This window comes from Macrotis lagotis, chromosome 3 (assembly GCF_037893015.1).
Source record: "Macrotis lagotis isolate mMagLag1 chromosome 3, bilby.v1.9.chrom.fasta, whole genome shotgun sequence".
NCBI classification, from domain to species: domain Eukaryota; kingdom Metazoa; phylum Chordata; class Mammalia; order Peramelemorphia; family Peramelidae; genus Macrotis; species Macrotis lagotis.
The window spans coordinates 268,294,432-268,312,808 of record NC_133660.1 but is presented as its reverse complement, the minus strand read 5'-3'; the positions used below and the strand labels follow the sequence as shown (position 1 = coordinate 268,312,808).

Sequence of the window (18,377 nt, the reverse complement as noted above, 5' to 3'; positions counted from 1 at the left end):
TTCTAAGGAAAAAAAAAAAGAGAAACAAGATTATTTTGAAGCACATCTCCAAAAATAAAACCAAAAATCTTAGAACAAAAACCACCTTCTATAGAAAGCCCTTCCTGATGTTCCCAACTATAAGCACTCTTCACTACCTACCCTTCACTCCACCCCTGCCACAAAACACCTTGTGTTTATGCTCTGTGCATTTTTCTGGATGTGTTTTCTCTCTTCCCCTCTCCCTCTTCCCCCTCCCAGAATATAAGCTCATTGGGAGCATGGACTATTTCCTATTTCTTTCCATATCTCTAGAGCCAAGGATAGTGACTGGCTGGTACAGACTGAGCATTTAATAAATGCTTGGATAATTGCTAACTAGTTCTTTTACTTACAAGGAAATGTATTAATGATTCTGTTAGCAGAGCCTGAAGGAGTACTTACTTGTTCCTTTGGTTCTTTATACACAAACTGTCTTTCAGGCAGAGGTGACTCCTTCTTCATCCAGGTCTGTCCGAGGCCTTGTTGGGGGTGGCCTTTGTCACTGAGAGCTATAAAGTGAAGGAAAAGAACAAAGTCAGTCTAAGGGCACCACCAAACAACTGAGTGGAGCAAGTAAGCTGGTTTCCTCACATTTCTTTAGGCAAGGTCCAAGATTCCCCCAGCTGGCAATAGGCCAGAGAGGATCTCAGTGAGGATTTGCCCTGGGAAGTAAGGTGAAATGAAGACTGGTGACCCCTCCTTAACCTCCCATCAAAATAGCAAGTGACCTGATTTACTTAAGAAAGGCTGTGCTGTCACAGGATAGATAGGTGGCATTTTAAGATCAGGCAACTTTGCCTGGCTTCACAGACTGACCCTTGGCCTGACTCTTGTTGGCAAGGCCTGCCCAGCCTCCCTGCACGCGGACTCTTCGTCTCTTGTCATCCATGGTCACAAAAGCTTTTCTCAGTCTTCGTTGTCTTGTTTGCTTTCTCCCTGAGGCAAACAGAACGGATTCTTTCAGTTAAAACAACTCCATTCAATTCTCCCAGCATCTACCACTGCTAGGTGATGGGATCCATGAAGGGCAGACCCAGCTCCTACTCTCATAAGCTTAAGTGCCAACTGCCAGGATAGGCAGAAAGAACAGCTACAGAACGAATAATCGCACAAAGCAGCAGCCCACAGACAAAGGGCGACTCTAAGCTGACATCACTTTTTACAGGGGGAGGAACTGTGAAAGGAAATCTTCATGGAAATGTTAAGACCTGGACTATGCCTTGGAGGGATTTCAATCATGATAATCGTGTGGGAGAAGGAACAGCAGATCCCGTTCTGAAAGAGGCCTTGGACTCTTAGAGGGCAGGGAGGATCAAGGTCACAGTTAGCGAACATCAGGGGCAGGATGTATCTCCAAACTGGAGACAACTGGGGGACAAACACGGCCTCGGAGTAGGCAAAGAGGAGGGGGGAGGCGAAGTAGCTGCTGGGGCTTCTGAGGAGGAGCCAGAAGGACCCAATTCTATGGCCCCTGGACCTGGGTACGTACTCTAGCTATTCGATGCGCTGGTTGTGGCGACTCAAGCACAGTGGGCTGGCTCGGGTTCATCCGGGCAGGTCGGCCAAATCACACTAACGCGTCTAAGCGTCGTGGGCCCCCAAGGTGGGAGCAGAAGCTGGTGTGTGACTATGGGCCCCCCCGCCCCCCAGGAGTCAGCGTGTGCCCAAGGCCGGCTCCACGCTCGGGGCAGCTCACCGAGGGCCGCACCGCGCAGATCCGGCACGCTCCCAGGTGGGCCGCCGGCGGCCGCGCTGCGGGGAACAAGCACAGGGGCGGGGCGTGAGGGGGCGCCGCGCCGGGGGCCATCTGGTCCTGCACGTCGGTCCCGGCACCGGCCACGCGGGGGGACCCCTCAAGCAGGCGCCCATCCGGGTCCCGGCGGGGGGACGGCCCGAGGACACTGGGGCCCCGGGGGGGACTCCCGCCCCGCCCCCCTCAGGCCCGAGGCTTCCGCGGGGCCACGGCCCGGACGCTCCGGCCCGCGGCTCGCTCTCACCCCATGGCGGGGGCTCGGCCCTCCGCCCGGGGCCCCCGAGGCCGCAGGCCCGACTCCGCGGGGCGCCCCCCGAGACCCGCACGAGACTCGCCTACATTCTCCGGCGCCTGCCCAGAAGCACTTCCGGCCGACCCCGCCGGCGCCGCAGCGGCTTCCGGGGTCGGCGCGCCGCTGCTGACGGTCCGGGCGGCAGCCGCTCCCCGGCTCCAAACGGGCCTGGCTACGGGGGAGGGGCCGGCGGAGGCAACGTGGGAGGGGCGAAGGGAGGGAGGGGCCAGGAGGGAGACCCGAGGCCCCGGGGGGAAGGAAGGGGGGAGGAGGCAGGAAATTAGAGAGGGAGCGGGGGCGGGGCAGAAGCAGGACAGAGCGCGAGGGGGGAGGGGCGGGAAGAAGATGGAGAGAGGGGCGGGGAAAAGAGAGAAGGGGGTTATGGGAAGAGCAGGGGAGGGGGAGATGAGAGGGGGAGGAGTCAGGAGAGGGTGGGGGGAGGCAGGAGAGGGGGGGGGAGTCAGGAGAGGAGTGAGGAGCCAGGAGAGGGTGGGAGGAGTCAGGAAAGGGGAGGAGTCAGGAGAGGGTGGGAGGAGTCAGGAGAGGGTGGGAGGAGTCAGGAGGTGGTGGGAGGAGTCAGGAAAGGGGAGGAGTCAGGAGAGGGTGGGGGGAGGAGTCGAGTCAGTAGAGGGGAGGAGTCAGAAAGGGGGAGGAGTCAGAGAGGTGGGAGGGAGGAGCCTGGAGGGGAGACAAACAGGTAGGTGACTTGCCCAGGGTCATACAATTAAGGTGTGTCCGAGAGATCCAGCTTTAACCCAGCTCCTACTGACCCAGGCCTGGCGCTCTGTCCCGAGCCAGCCATCTACCGCTATTATTTGGCACATTGAAAAATATTCTAAGGGGGTGGGGGCAGCTAGGTGGCCCTGAGTTCAGATCCAGCCTCAGACACTTAATATTTACCTAGCTGTGTGGCCTTGGGCAAGCCACCTAACCCCATTTGCCTTGCAAAAAAAAAACCCAAAATAATTCTGAGAAAGGGTCAGTGGGCTCGACCAGACCGACCAAAACGGATTAAGAACCTCCAGGTCAAAGCCAGAATGTGACTGGAACATCCTGAGTCTAAACCAAGGCAAAGACTGAGGCACCTGAGAACCACCTGGGCCCAGGTTGCCCAACGGGGGCATTCTGCCTCTCGCTGATGAAGGCAAAAGCTTCCAAGAAGTTGAGGGGTTAATCCCTGGGCTTGTGCCCTGTTTCCCAGTTCAGGCCCGTGGCCATGAGCCAGTCCTGGGTAAAATGTTGCCTCTATTAGTCACTCCTCACGTCCTCTCCGAGAGAGTTCCAGAAGGGAATGGAGCCCATTCCTCTAGAGGAAACAAGCCCAACTTTATGCCCCTCATAATTCTAGGGTCTTTGTCTCATGAATTCTTCACTAGGCTCAACCCAGACTTCCTGTAGGGCCTTTGATGACCCCACACTAGTCTGGCATAGGGGCCCCTGACTCCCACCTGCCCGGAACCTACCAGGATCTCTCCTTCCTGGGGCTCCTGGGCATACACCCCTGCAAGTCCGGTTGCTGCTTGCACCCCTTTAAAGGGCAGGGAGGTGTCCACTGTCATCCTTCAGACCTCAGAGTATTGCCATCCACCCTGCTGCAGCGCCTGGAAGGCCTTGGAGTTTTGCCGCTACCCAAAGATCACCTGCCGCTAAATTCTGTGTGGTCTCCCCCAATTCCAATGTGAGCTCAGGGAGAGGTGGCACCTTCCTGCTTTTCTAGTTTTCTTCTATTTAACACACTAAAATATATTTAACTCTAAAATAAAGACCCATCACTTAAAAGATTTTTTTTTTCTGATAATGCTGTATGACCGCGGGTCCCTGAAAACCACAACCTTCAAAGAAGGGAAGTGGAGGATGACAGAGATTGGTGTGAGGGACACAAGGAAGCAAAGATCTCAACAAGTGGTGTGAGAGATGTGCGAATGGAACAGAAAATGGCCTGGCCAGTCAGACCGTGAGAAAAGGGACAGGAAGCCTACATGCTCCGGGGATAGTCACCCTGGGTCAAGAGTCACAGAAACAGTCTAGCACTTTGGTTTGATTAACCCATGGAAGATTTATTGGAGAGAATGGGGGACCCAGAGGTTCGGCCAAATGGGGTTCAGCCAAAACAAAGAGTCAAGGATGGACTGTGGTCTGCACCAGGCAAGGACTTCCATCAACGGGATCACAGAGCCATCAGAGTTCAAAGAAATTCCATTTTAGGCAGTTCAGCCACATCCCTTCTTACCTTAGAGATCTTGGGTAAGTTAACTTAATTCCCCTGAGCCTCACTGGATGATAGACCAGAGGGTCATCTCCTCCAGGCCCTCATATCACAGATAAGGAAAGTGAAGTCCAGAGGGGTGAAGGGACCTGGGGAAATGACACCTTCATCTGTAAAATATTTGTGCCATGGTAGATAAGGTGTGCATGTGGGGGGGGCGGGGGAGACATTCTTAAAGCACCACGTATATTCTCTCAGTAGCGTAGCTAGAATGGAGGTGTGGATCGCTCTCCCAGATGTATGGAAGAGGAGGCAAAATTTAATTCAATTCAGCAAACATTTAGTAATCTCTACAATGCTTGAGGTGTTATAGATACAAAGGTAAAAATGCCCCCTGTCCTCTGGGAGCTTTCATTCTACTTGGGGATGACCATGATAGATAACATACACACGCAGAAAAAAATTTAAATGTACTGCTTTATTTTTTTGTAAACAACTATTTTTTTCCAATTACATGTAAAGATAGCTTTCAACAATCATTTTTTTTTTTTAGGTTTTTGCAAGGCAATGGGGTTAAGTGGCTTGCCTAAGGCCACATAGCTAGGTAATTGTTAAGTGTCTGAGGCCGGATTTGAATTCAGGTCCTCCTGACTCCAGGGCCGGTACTCTATCCACTGTGCCACCTAGCCGCCCCTCAACAATCATTTTTAAAAAGCTTTTAAGTTCCAAATTTTTCACTCTGCCACATCTTCAAGGCAAGTAATCTGATGCTATCCATGTGCAATCACGTTAAGCATATTCCCACATTAGTCATGTTGTGAAAGAGGAATCAGAACAAAAGGGAAAAACTCAGAAAACAACAGTAAACAAAAAAGTGAAAATTGTATGCTTTGATCTTCACTTAGACTCCATAGTCAAAAGGACTGAATTTCAAAGGAAATCAGGGACTCTCAAAGATAAGGAGAAAAAATATTTGAGGCAGTGAAGGGAAGCCTGTGCCAAAGCAGAGAGGCAGAAAATCTGCATTGTGTACTGATTAGCAACAACCTTAGCTGGAATGGTGACTGCACAAGGAAGAGTAAAAAGGCTGGAGCTGGACTGTAAAATGGCAAACACCATAGGGAGTCAGTCAAGGAAGCTTCAAGAGCAGGGGAGTAACATTAGGATTATCACTTGAGCTCCAAACCAAGGAGCAGGTGCACACTAAGATTGGCCTCTAGAGTGTCTGTGTGTGTGTGTGTGGGGGGGGGGGGGTCAGATTCTTAGGTTCTATCACGAAAGTTCCAGTTTTCAGAGTTCATCTCACTGACAAAATTGCCAATTCTTCCAGTCCACAGGGTCTCATTCACTATTCTCAGCAGGTAAACTGAAATAAAGGTGAATTCTCTGGATCACAGTAATTGCTCTGTATAGACCTGGGATTATTATGAATTTTATTTATAAAGTGGGGATAACACTATTTATCAGAGTTTGGGGGTAGGAAATTATATAGTAAGAGCAACATGAAAATAATTCAATATTTTAAACCAGTCAGTCTTTTGGACCCTGCCACAGCACAATCAACTATAGAATTTATGAAAAGACCACTATGTTTATGTACTCTAAACCCAGCTCCAGGGAACACAAAGGGTTTTAGAGATTTATTGATGTGGGCACTTGTAATAATCCAACCCACCATACAGTCTCCTGCATTACACCTTTTGAAAAGGGTGACATCCACAAGCGGGCACTGAGACCAGCCTTCTGGAACAGAACAATCCATCCTGATTCTGGGCATTTTCACCCATTGTCCACAAACCTGCAACTTTCTTTTATTTGCCACCTCCTGGCTTCCTTCAAGTCCCAGCTAAAACCCTCAAAGAAAACTCTTGATCTCACTTAATAGCAATGCCTTCCTCTGTGGGTTACATCTAGTTTATTTCATTTGTACATTAGTGTACATGTTGCCTCCTCCACAAAACTATGAACAACCTGAGGGCAGCGACTGTCTGTGTCTTTATTTTTATCTTAAAAACTTAGAAGTATCTGGTCTAAAAAATTTTCTTAATTCCAAAGGATAGGGGCGGCTAGGTGGCGCAGTGGATAAAGCACCGGCCTTGGAGTCAGGAGTACCTGGGTTCAAATCCAGTCTCAGACACTTAATAATTACCTAGTTGTGTGGCCTTGGACAAGCCACTAACCCCATTTGCCTTGCTAAAAAAAAAACAAAACCCTAAAAAAATAATTCCAAAGGACTCGTGATGAAAAATACTATTCATTTTTCACTTTCTATAGTTTGCTTGGTTTGCACGTGTAACTGGATGAGTTTTCTTTTGCAACATGGCTAATGTGGAATGTTCTGCATGATATAACATGTTTATACTTACACTGAAAAGAAATATTATTATAATTATACTTAAAGAAATTGATTTGATTTGAGTGACTTAACCAAGGGAATGATAAAAGCAGACCAAAATTCTCAAGTTTCTTAGCCTCAGAGTATTTGCTTAGAGGGATGCCCCCTGGTGTTATCTTCTAGCAGGCTGTTTTGTTTCTATCAGCTACAAGACTATGGTTTTAGAAGAAGGGCAAACAATATCTAGTCAGATGAAACATTTTTGATTAGAAATAGAGAAGTCTCATTACCCTTTCTAGGTCATTGTTTCCCAACAAATGTTTAGCATGGAGAGATGGAAAATTCGATTCGATTCAATCCAAAAATTCAACTCAGTGAACACATTAACACCTACAAGCTCTATCAATTGGGGGATGACTTGAACAAGTTGAAATATAAGAATGCGATGGAAAACTACTACTATACTATAAAGAAATGACAAGCGAGTGGATTTCAGAATAACCTATATTTACATGAACTGATACAAAGCAAAGTGAGCAGAACCAGTTGAACATTGAACATAATAACATTGTACAGTGATCAACTGTGAATGACCTAGATTTTCTCAGTAATACAACGATCCAAGACAATTTCAAAAAACTCTTAATGAAAAATCTTATTTCTGAATACAGGTTGAAACCTATCTTCATTTATTTTGTTATTTTAAAAATTTAAAATAAAAATGTAAATGTTTTATTTCATTGCGCACGCAAACACACACACACACACACACACACACACACACACACACACACATTATATATAACCTAAATATCAAATTGCTTATCATCTTGGGGGGGGGAGGAAGTTTAGGGAAGAGGAAGAAAATTCAGAATTCAAGAAAAAATTAAATGAATGTAAAAATTTATCTTTACATGTAATTGGAAAAAATAAAATACTATTTTTTTAAAAAGTATCCATGGGTTAGGCACATAAAGCCTGTTAGGTTTTGGGATAAAAAGACAAAATGAAACAAATCCTTCCCTCTAAAAGAGCATTCTATAAATGGATCCAACTAATGAATAAATGTACACAGATGAGTAATTGCAAAGTTACCATTCTGGAGAGCAATTTGGAATTATGGCCAAAAGACAATAAAACTGTGCAAACCCCTTGATCCAGCAATACCACTACTATGTGCATATCCCAAACGGATCACAAAAGAAGGGGAAAAGATCCACATATACAAAAATATTTGTAGCAGAGCTCCTTCTACAAATGAGGAAACTGAGGCTAAGAGGTTTGCCTATGATGAAGTGTCAGAGGTAGGATTTGGCTTCAAGATCTCTCCATTATATTATATTGACTCTTGATAGCTTAATACCTGAGGATTTTGCTCTTCAGTCATGCCCGACTCTGTGTGAACCCATTTAGGGTTTTCATGGCAAAGATATTGGAGTGGTTTGCCATTTCCTTTTCCAGTTCATTTTACAAATGAGGAAACTGAGGCAAACAGGATGAAGAGACTTGCCCAGGATCACACAGGGTCTAAGATTGGATTTTGAATTCAGGAAGATGAGTCTTGCAAACTCCAGATCTGGTACCATTATACTAGTGCCCATAGCTGGTATATCAAAGCAACAACCAAAAAGTCCCTTCTCTCAAGTAGCTTATATTTTACTGAAGGGGGATACAACAAGTAAATAAATTAGCCAGCTATTTGGCACAGTGGATAGTGTTAGATTTACAGTCAGGAAGACATGAGTTCAAATACTGCTTTAGATGCTTATTGGCTATGGAACCCTGGGCAAGTTATTACATAACCTGCCTCAGTCTCCTCATTGGTAAAATGGGAGTTATAATAGCCCCTACCTCCCATGGCTGCTGTGAGGATCAAATGAGATAAAATATATGAAGGATTCAGCAAATTGTAAAGTGCCATATAAATGCTAGCTACTGTTTTTGTTAATAAAGTATTAGAACAAATTAAAACCACTTTGAAGTACCACCTCATACCTCTCAGATTGGCTAGCATGACAGAAAAGGAAAATGATCATTGTTGGAGGGGCTGTGGGAAAACTGAGATTGATGCACTGTTGGTGGAACTGTGAATTGATTCAATCATTCTGGAAAGCAATTTGGAATTATACCCAAAGCACAATAAAATAGAGCATACTCTTTGATCTAGGAATTCCTCCAGGCCTATACCCCAAAGAGATCATAAAAAAAGGGAACAGGACCCACATGTGCAAAAATATTTATTTTGGATATTTTATAGATTTTTTTTTTGGCAAGGCAAATGGGGTTAAAGTGACTTGTCCAAGGTCACACAGCTAGGTAATTATTAAGTGTCTGAGGAGGGATTTGAACTCAGGTCCCCGATTCCAGGACTGATGTTCTATCCACTGCGCCAACTAGCCACCCCTTGCAAAAATATTTATAGCAGCTCTTTTTGTAATGATAAAGAACTGGAAATTGAGGGGAATGGCTCATCTACTTGTGTTTTTTGAATGTGATGGAATATCATTCTTCTATAAGAAATGATGAACAGGGGGGGCTAGGTGGCACAGTGGATAAAAGCACCGGCCCTGGAGTCAGGAGTACCTGGGTTCAAATCCGGACTCACACATTTAATAATTACCTAGCTGTGTGGCCTTGGGTAAGCCACTTAACCCCATTTGCCTTGCAAAAGCCTTAAAAAAAAAAAGAAATGAACAGGCAACCAGGCAGATTTAAGAAAAACTCACATGAACAGATGCTGAGTGAAGTGAGCTGAACCTGGAGATCATTGCACACTTTAATAACATTATATGATGATCAACTATCATCTAAGTTTGATAGACTTAGTTTTTTTCAGCAATACAGTGATCAAAAACAGTTCTAAAAGGCTTGTGATGGAAAATGCCATCCTCATCCTGAGAAAACTATGGAGCCTGAATGCAGACCAAAGCTGCCTCTTTTCACTTTGTGTTTTTTCTTTCTTTTTTTCCTTCTTGGAAATACATTTAACAAGACAGTACCTGTATAACCCTTTATCAGATTACTGTCACAGAAAGGGAGGATGCAGGGGAAGGAGGGAGAAAAATGTAGAACTCAGAATATCTTACAAAAAATGAATGTTGAACACTGTCTTTACATGTAATTGGAAAATGAAATAAAAGTACAGTATTCAACAAGCATATACATAACAATTTGAGAGGAGTGGGGAAAATCAATTAGTAGACCTTCCCAAATTAGAAACAACTTCCCAAAGGAGGAAAGGGCACATTAAAAGTCTTGAAAGAAGCTAGGAAATCTAAGGCAGAGGTCTGGAGGGAGTGCATCCCAGGCAGAAGGCCCACTTTGGACAAAAGCATGGGGACTGATGGGTTGCTTGCTTCAGAGAACAAAGGTAGGGTGGAAAGGCAGTGAAGTGAATCACATCTGGAAAAGGAGGCTGGCACTAGATTGTGAAGACCATCATTGCTGCATTGTGATTTCCACTTTTTCTCCATTTTGATTTATCAGCTGGTAAGCCAATCCAGTGGAATAAGGAGTTGCAGACAATTAGGATGTACAACCAATGAATGCTTACAGATGTGCCAGGTACAGTGCCAAGGGATACAAAAAGAGGCAAAAGACAGGCCCTGTGGAAGCCTCTCTATATAATGACAGGAGACTCATGTTTCACCCATGTCCACCTTGAGTGTCAAAGTGGTGGTTGGTTGGGTAAGAGCAGTGATGGAGATTTGGGGGACTTCACAGATAGAATACAGCTGTCTCCTAAATGCAATTAAAGGAAGCAATGTACTATGTATCCTTGCCTCCACCTGAGCAAAGCGACAACCCATCAAAGAGAACCACTATTATCTGCATGATGTCCCAGAGGACATTACAGATGTAATTTTCACATCCTCTAGTCCGTTTTAGGTATGGTTGTGATGAAAAAAGCAATAGGATGAAGGAAAGTCTTGTCCCCAGAAGGACAGAGTGCTGGAGCTGGAAGGGGCTTTCATCTAGTCCATCCTTTTCATTTTACAGAAGGAGTAAACCGAGGTCCAAGGAGAACTTAGTGTCTTGTCTGAGGACACATAGTGATTAAATGGGAAAGCTTGAACACAACCCACCCCCACTTTGGATTTCGAAATCAGTGTTCTCTCCATTCTCCCAAAGCTGCTTTTCCCATAGATCACAATATGTGTGACCACACTTTTAAGCATCAAGAGAATATAACCTTTACCCCATCAGTAACAAATTGTCTTTTTCTTCAAAGAAGGTTTACATTACATTGGTATTTTGGGAGCAGTGTTAATCAGTGGTGTACACAGAGAGTGAACAAGGAAGGCAGGTGGGGCCAGACTGGCTCCATCTCCAGGGAGGTCAGGCTCCGTACCACATGAAACCAAAGGATGCCCACAGTCTCGTGAAGCAAGAGCCCTTTCAGAGTTCTTTGGGTTGCTGTTCATCTTAAGTTGTGTAGTAAAAAGGAGTAAGCATTGGTGAGGGGCAATCTTGTTTTGGTGAGTACTGTGTTTATGAAACAAGACTACAGGCATTGCCAGAAGCAGCATTTTATTCAAAGCATATGCTGTGGACCAAGCAGGCCCAACACTGGGTGCTCAGGATACAAAGACAAAAAAAAAAAAAGTCCCTGCCTTTGAGGTGTGTGTGTGTGTGTTTGTGCGCACAATCTTTTGTACAAACCCCTTGGCCAGTCCTCCACAAGTTATTGGAAGCCTTCCCCCAACCCCCAAATCACCCGGTACCACTGTACTCTTTCAACCTCCTCCCCTCCCTTTGAGCAGTTAAGGCTGAAATAGGAGTCAAGCTCTTTCTTAGCAAATATAACTTTGATACTACAAATAATGCCTAGTCACTCTGAGGATTACAAAACCAGGTGACAATTGGGCTTTTTGGTCCTGAACAAGTTGTTGAGGTCCCTTGCCAGCTGTCTGCTTCTGTGAGTTAGTAAGAAGCTCTCTCACAATCTGCCCTTCACCTTCCCACCCTCCCCCCCATTAACCTCATTCCATTTTGTTTTCTAAGTAAGGATTCCCTACTAATTGACATAAGTTCTTAATTGCAGTGTCTAAATTAGTCCAATTGGTGTTGAATAAGCATCTAAGGCAGAAGTCCCTGGAAATAATTTTTGCTTTCTCTTCAACTCCAAAAGCATTTAGTCTGATTACTAAATTAAAAAGTGACAACTAGAGATTTAAAAGGTTGCTGTTTCTCAGAGCATATGAATACATCGGACCATCTGCTGGAAATCCTTGATGGGCTCAACCCAACTTAAGTTTTCTTGTTCTTCTTCAGGCTGTGAGCTCGAATTCCCTTGTTTACAGACATTACCATTTTTAGGTAAAGCCATGAAGGCATCAGTGAGAATAACCAGGCCTAGGGAGAAAAGAAATAAAAGAAGATTCTAAGGTCATTCTCCACCAATTGAGGGTTTTCTGGGTGTGGCTATCCATTCCCTTCCCAGTAGTAGATTGCCATCTCCCTCTCTCTCTGACCTTTGAGAGGATCTTCCTGACTTGTATGGGCTTTGGCAGTCATTATCCTTCAGCCTTTCTGGCCATAAGCTCCTCCTAATGAACCAAGGCTTCTGTTCTGACCATTGATCCATAGAGTCTAACCCTGGGCCTCCACAGAAAGTGATTCTAGCCCAGTAGAACCTGCCAGAACCTTTGCCACCTGGCATAGCCTGAGAACAGATGGTCATCTACATGCAGGAGGCACTGAATTTTAGCAAAAGTTCAACTGATAGGGGGTGGCTAGGTGGCACAGTGGATAAAGCACCAGCCTTGGAGTCAGGAGTACCTGGGTTCAATTCCGGCCTTCAGACACTTAATAATTACCTAGCCCTGTGGCCTTGGACAAGCCACTTAACCCGATTGCCTTGAAAAAAAATCTAAAAAAAAAAAAAAAAAAGTTCAACTGGGGCTACATTAAAGCAGGTTTATTAGAAGTCCTAAGGGTGAGGGAACTCCCTTTACCAAAGTAGGTCATCACCTTGTATGCCTTCGAATTATCAGGGTCTCTGAGAAACTACTACATATGAACCAGGATCATAGAACCTCGATCAGAGTCAGGAGCCCAGGGTTTCTTGACTATAAAGCCAAATCTCTAGCCACTAAGCCAATGTGTGTATGCACATATATATGTATGTATTTTTAATGCAATTTTTAAAGTTATCTGATAGTAAGGCTTTTTTACAAAGAGGAAAGCTAGTGCAAGCAAGAAATAATTTCTTGCTGTGTCTGAAAAGTTTTACTACTTACTGTATCCACTTCTTCAGTAATTCTGACTATAAAAAACATTTTTCAAAATTATTATAAATTATATATATATTATTATAAATTATTATAAAATTATTATAAATTATTATAAAAATAAGAAATTGCAATATGAAATCCTCAATTCATGCAAAGAACAACTTACCATAAGACCATGGACTGGATAGCCAGTGGTGCGGGACTGCAGACCAACTGTCTTAATTGCAGCCTTCACAAATGTCTTGGATGATGGCTTATCAAAGGTTGGCTTTCGGATTTTTGACAGTTTTGTGGCCACATAGAAGGGGAGGACACTCTGGAAAACAAAGCATATTGGGCTAAAGTGAGAAAACATTATGTTACTAATTAATATTTTCACCCAACAGAATTCAGAACCAAGTTTGTGGCAAAAAAAATGATGTATCAGGGCAGCTAGGTGGCGTAGTGGATAAAGCACCGGCCCTGGAGTCAGGAGTACCTGGGTTCAAATCCGGTCTCAGACACTTAATAATCACCTAGCTGTGTGGCCTTGGGCAAGTCACTTAACCCCATTTGCCTCGCAAAAACCTAAAAAAACCTAAAAAAAAAAAGATGTATCTCAAGTTCTTATTTCAAAAAGAAATCTTTTCTCCAGCCTCAACAGAAAGCACCAGACTGGGACACAAAAAAACAACCTAAGACATAATCACTCACATCAACTGATAGGGAAAAAGAAGAGAGAAAATAGTCAGAATAAGTTAAATTAAGGCTTCACTTGGGAGAACAGAATGGTCCAGGCTAGGGTATTCTTACCCAACTATTAGGCTGAACAGAATTATTAAGCAAAATAAGTCAAAGATTTCAAACTCCTGTACAGGGAATTCAAGGCCTCTTGCTTTTGTTCATAAACCTTATCCCCATTAGAGATATTTTCCAGTGACATTGCTCATTTCCCCCAACTCCTCTCTGATGAGAGGCTACACCAACAAAGGCAGACCAAGGGATGCTACAGTGGTTGGTCATAGAGACAACCCATTGACTCCAATCTCTTGAACCAATGTCAAGTCACAAGAAGACCCCTAGAACCCTGACAGAAGAACAAGGAAGACCACTAGACTCATCCGAATCTCAGTTCTTATGGACAAAAGCTACATAGGTAGTATGGGGCTAGGATTCCCAGAAAGGGCATCCACCCAAAAAAAGGGCATCAAAGCAGCTGGATGGTTTGAGTTTTGAGATATATAGATAATTACTTCTTATGAGTGTTACAAACATTGGATATTTAGGAAAAATGATCTCTACCTCCCTTTTGAAATCTTTTCTCTCATGGTCTCATTGACCACATTAAGACACAAATAGCTCAGGTAAATAGGAGAGTAAGTGTTGCCAGTCCTTCCACCCCAACCCAAACCATTCCACTTAAAAGCAAAGCAAAACCAAACCAAACCTATGAAATTCAAAGAAATCTGTGAGTATAATGGTCCTTCTGTAAAGTGGATTAGGAACACACACAACATAACAGCAAGAGGCTGCATTGTCCAGGTGAGCCACTTGGTGGTGCCAAAAGACAATTCATCACTCAGGTTGGGACTAAGCCAGCAGGCAGCCCAGGTGAGTGGAAAGACAAATGAAAACGTGCTGGTCTTGCAAAACAAAGCCCTCTTCTCCTAGAAGGCCAGGGTGGCAACTGTCAAGGGCTGAGAGCTAGAAGAGATCCCAGACATCGCTGATACCAAGCCCTCATTTTATAGATGGGGAAACGAGGTTTATCCAGAGAGGATATCATAAACATTTGACCTTTTAGGGTCACACAGAAAGGTAGAAATTGGAATATGAAGCCAGGTCCTTCAACTACAAAGACCTCCTGCACTGTCTTTCTTCCTGTTCAGCTCTGGGATGCCCTGGTCTATTCTGGTGAAGGCTCTTCTTCATTCGCATCTCACACCCCTCCAAATTGCCTGAGGCTTTTATCTGAATCTCTCCTAGTCCTTGAGTCATAGACACATTTGTGCCTGCTCTACTTCCACCAATGGGATGCCGATTTCCATTTCTGCATCCCCAGCACCAACTTTGGGGTCTTGTAGCTAGAAGGAAGCATTTGGGGAAGGGTTGTTCATTTGACTTGAAAGGGAAATCACAGAATGTAAGAGCTGGAAGGAATCCTAGAGACCATCCATGTCCAAAACCCTTGATGACTGAACATGGAAAAAGGTCTCCGAAGTCCAACAGCTCTTCCACCTTGCAGAAAGTGCTAAGTAAAAGAGCATCAGGAGAAGAACCTAGGTTCCTGGCTAGATTTCCAAACTCAAGGGAAAGAAAGGGCCAGGGATTTTCACAAAGTCAGTTTTGTTGTTGTTGTTTTTTGCCATCAGAGCTCCTAAAGAAACATCCAATCCAGGCTCTATCACTCGGGAGGGCATTCAGGCAAAAAGGATTCTAATGCTCCCTCTATGTTTTGTTAAAAGTACTGCAAAATTCTTATTCATTCCTCACCTCAGATTCAAGCAAGAGGCACCAATTGGGATGAAAGGACTAGTTCTTACAAAATTATAAATAAATAAAAGGTCAAGGTAAATTTGATTAATGCAAATACCATTACACCAAAAAATTCTTCAAAAAGAAAAGTTTAATCAGATTCAGATTCTATTGCTATATGCTGAAACCTCTCAAATCCACCTCTCCACTGCCTTATAAGAAAAGGTTGGTTCTAAAGGATGAACTCTAAAAATTTGCATTTGGTCATTCACTTTAAAGCATTAAAGTCTTCAGATACAGATAAAAACCCAACAAACCCAGTCCACAAGGGCTCTATTACTGCAAAGTCCAAAATGCCCCAGGTGCAATTTGAAAATTTCGGGTAAGCATCCAAACTCTGAGGAATGAGAAACTAGCAGCGAAGTCTTTCTCTTTTTTAAAAAAAAATTGAGAAACAAACTTATTTTGTATTAAATTATTACTAAAATGCATTTTCTCCAAATGAGACTCAGAGGCAGAATATTCAGTTAAAATTCTAAATATTTATATTTTCAAGGTTTTATCACTTAAAATTCAATTAATTCAATCTGTTGTGAATTCAAAGGATCTAAGCCTCTGAATAAATTATACTTAGAAGTGGTTATTAAGGGGCAGCTAGGTAGTGCAGTGGATAGAGCATGGCCTCTGGAGTCAGGAGGATCTGTATTCAAATTTGGCCACAGACCTTAATAATTGCTTAGCTGTGTGATCTTGGACAAGTCACTTAACCCCATTGGCCTTAAACAAAAATTTTAAAAAAGGAAGTGGTTACTGATATTGATAAAGGTGATATTTTGACAAGACCAGGGTATGTAAGACTATAGGCAGGTCTTACTAAAAGGTACTAAACTGGGATTTAAAAGAATATTTCTTTTCACTTAAGAGTCAAGAAAAAGCATTTTCAATGGAGTGGAAAGGAGGAAGGTGAGGGGGAATGAGTGAGCCTTCATTCTCATCAGAAATGGCTCAGAGAGGAAATAATATACACACTTAATAGGGTATAGAAATCTATCTTACCCTAGAGAAAAATGAGAAGAAAGGGATGCGATAAGGGGGGGATAGGGGGAGGGAAGGGGGGAATAGGTGATAGAAGAGAGGAAGATCGAGGGAGAGGCTACTCAGATTCAACACACTTTTGGACAGGGCCAGGATGAATCGAGAGAGAGAGAACAGAATAAATGAGAGTGGGGAAGAACAGAGTGGAGGGAAATAGAGCTAGTAATAGCAACTGTGGGGAAAATATTGAAGCAACTTCTCTGGTGGACTTATGATAAAGAAAGCAACTCACCCAGAGAGCCACTGGCATCTCAACACAGACTGAAGTACAATTTTTTTTCTTCTATCTCACTATTCTTGAGGTTTCTCATCTTCGGGGGGGGGGGGGGGGTTATGTTTACTCTTATATTCAATTTACATCCATGTATAGACAGACTATCAGACAGCCTTCAGGGGGAGGGGGACTGTAAAATTCAAAAACCTTACAAAAAATGATAGGTACATATTGCTATTGTATATAATTGGAAAACAAATAAAATGTTAACAGAAGAATATTTCTGTTTTCAAAGACCAAAGAAAATGATTTCTTGTTCATTTATTTGGTTTTTGCAAGGCAACAGGGTTAAGTAACTTGCCCAAGGTCAGACAGCTAGGTAATTATTAAGTGTCTGTCTGAAGCCAAATGTGCAGGTACTCCCTGACTTCAGGGCCAGTGCTCTATCCACTATACCACCTAGCTGCCCCCAAATAATATTATTTTAAGTACCATTGTCTTCCCCTGCCCCAGGAAGCAACCCTGCTTAAGAGGTATCAGGGTCTGTCATTACTAGAATTGGAGACAGGTGACTTGGTCTAAATCCTGGCTCTGCCACTGGATACCCGACTGGCATGGACAAGTAGCCTGTGTCTCCCTGAGCTGATTGGAGAAGCTCTCCCCTTGACTCCACATCTGGCATACTATGCTCCATGAAGTCATCCACACCATCCCTGGCAGCATTCAAGGTACAGACCCCGCCCCGGATTCCTATAGCCCAAAGAGCCTCCTGGTCATCTACATACAGGATTTGCTCTTTCCCACCTGATGACAACTTTAATCATTCTGGTCCTGCCACCTCCAATATCTTCAGTTCTATTTAACTTCCCATCCATTCTTCAAGCTTGAGATCATATTTCACTTTTCCTCATTTTCCCAAACTGGAAGGGCTATCTCCTACCTCTTAGCAACCCTAACTAACACTGTATATCTTTCTCAAAACACATTCTACCTTACATTATTATTATTATTATTATTATTATTATTATTATTATATCTTACTTCTGTTAGACAATAACCTCCTGGAGGGAAGGGAAAATATTCACCTCACTATATTATACTTTATTCATTGTTTAAAGCAATGAAAATACTCCATCAAAAAAAGTAAAAAGGAGTAAAAACCATCTTAAATCAAAACAATCAAACTCAGTATCATTTGAGTGAATTTTGAGTTATTCTCTCCCTTTGAATTCTTCACTTTGTCCACTGACTGATCAATCAGAAAACTAAGCATAGTTTTTTCCTCTAGAGCAGAAACAGAAAGAAACTTGCCAGGTCAAGGAAGTGAGGCTGATTGTGATCAGCAATATACCAAGCTCTTGATTAGTCAAAGAAGTAAAGATAAGGATCATATGACAGAAAGATGCCAAATTTGGAGTAAGCCCAAGAAAGGCCTACTCAAATGAGTCTGACTTGCTAAGAAGAAGAAGAAAGTCAATTGAATTCCCACTCATAATGGAAGACAATGATGAAAGAAGAGTATCAGTTGGCAAAATGTTCCTTGCTTTGGAATAACACCAAGGATTTGGTTTCTCATCCAGGGAATGATCTGGCCTCTGAAGCAGCTACCATGGCCAAATGTCCTGTAGATTCTAAACTCTACAATTTCAAAAACAAAAGTGGGTCACAGTGTCTTTTCAAATAGGACAGGGCCTCTGGCCCAAATGAGAATGCAATCAGAAACCAGTCCTAATATCCAGGCTCTTTCAGTTGCTTCAAAGAGCTACCTAAG

General features: G+C 43.5%; 2 protein-coding genes across 5 annotated transcripts in view; both read right to left on the bottom strand.

Annotated features, from left to right (window-relative positions):
* ALKBH3 (alkB homolog 3, alpha-ketoglutarate dependent dioxygenase) overlaps positions 1–2,338 on the bottom strand; it is a 46,531-nt gene extending 44,193 nt beyond the window's left edge. For 2 of the 4 annotated variants that reach the window (XM_074230505.1, XM_074230508.1), the window contains exons 1-3: positions 1,511–1,709; positions 838–957; positions 424–530 (exon numbers count right to left, since the gene is read on the bottom strand). In XM_074230505.1, coding sequence (XP_074086606.1) covers positions 424–530; positions 838–910 — 180 coding nt within the window. In that variant the 5' untranslated portion in view covers positions 911–957; positions 1,511–1,709. The other 2 variants (XM_074230507.1, XM_074230506.1) reach the window with 2 other exon arrangements.
* A 4,099-nt stretch (positions 2,339–6,437) lies between these two features.
* Positions 6,438–18,377, bottom strand: part of HSD17B12 (hydroxysteroid 17-beta dehydrogenase 12) — a 157,287-nt gene continuing 145,347 nt past the window's right edge. Inside the window, exons 10-11 of the mRNA XM_074230501.1 lie at positions 13,010–13,159; positions 6,438–11,962 (exon numbers count right to left, since the gene is read on the bottom strand). Coding sequence (XP_074086602.1) covers positions 11,858–11,962; positions 13,010–13,159 — 255 coding nt within the window. The 3' untranslated portion in view covers positions 6,438–11,857. The remainder of the gene's footprint in view (positions 11,963–13,009; positions 13,160–18,377) is intronic.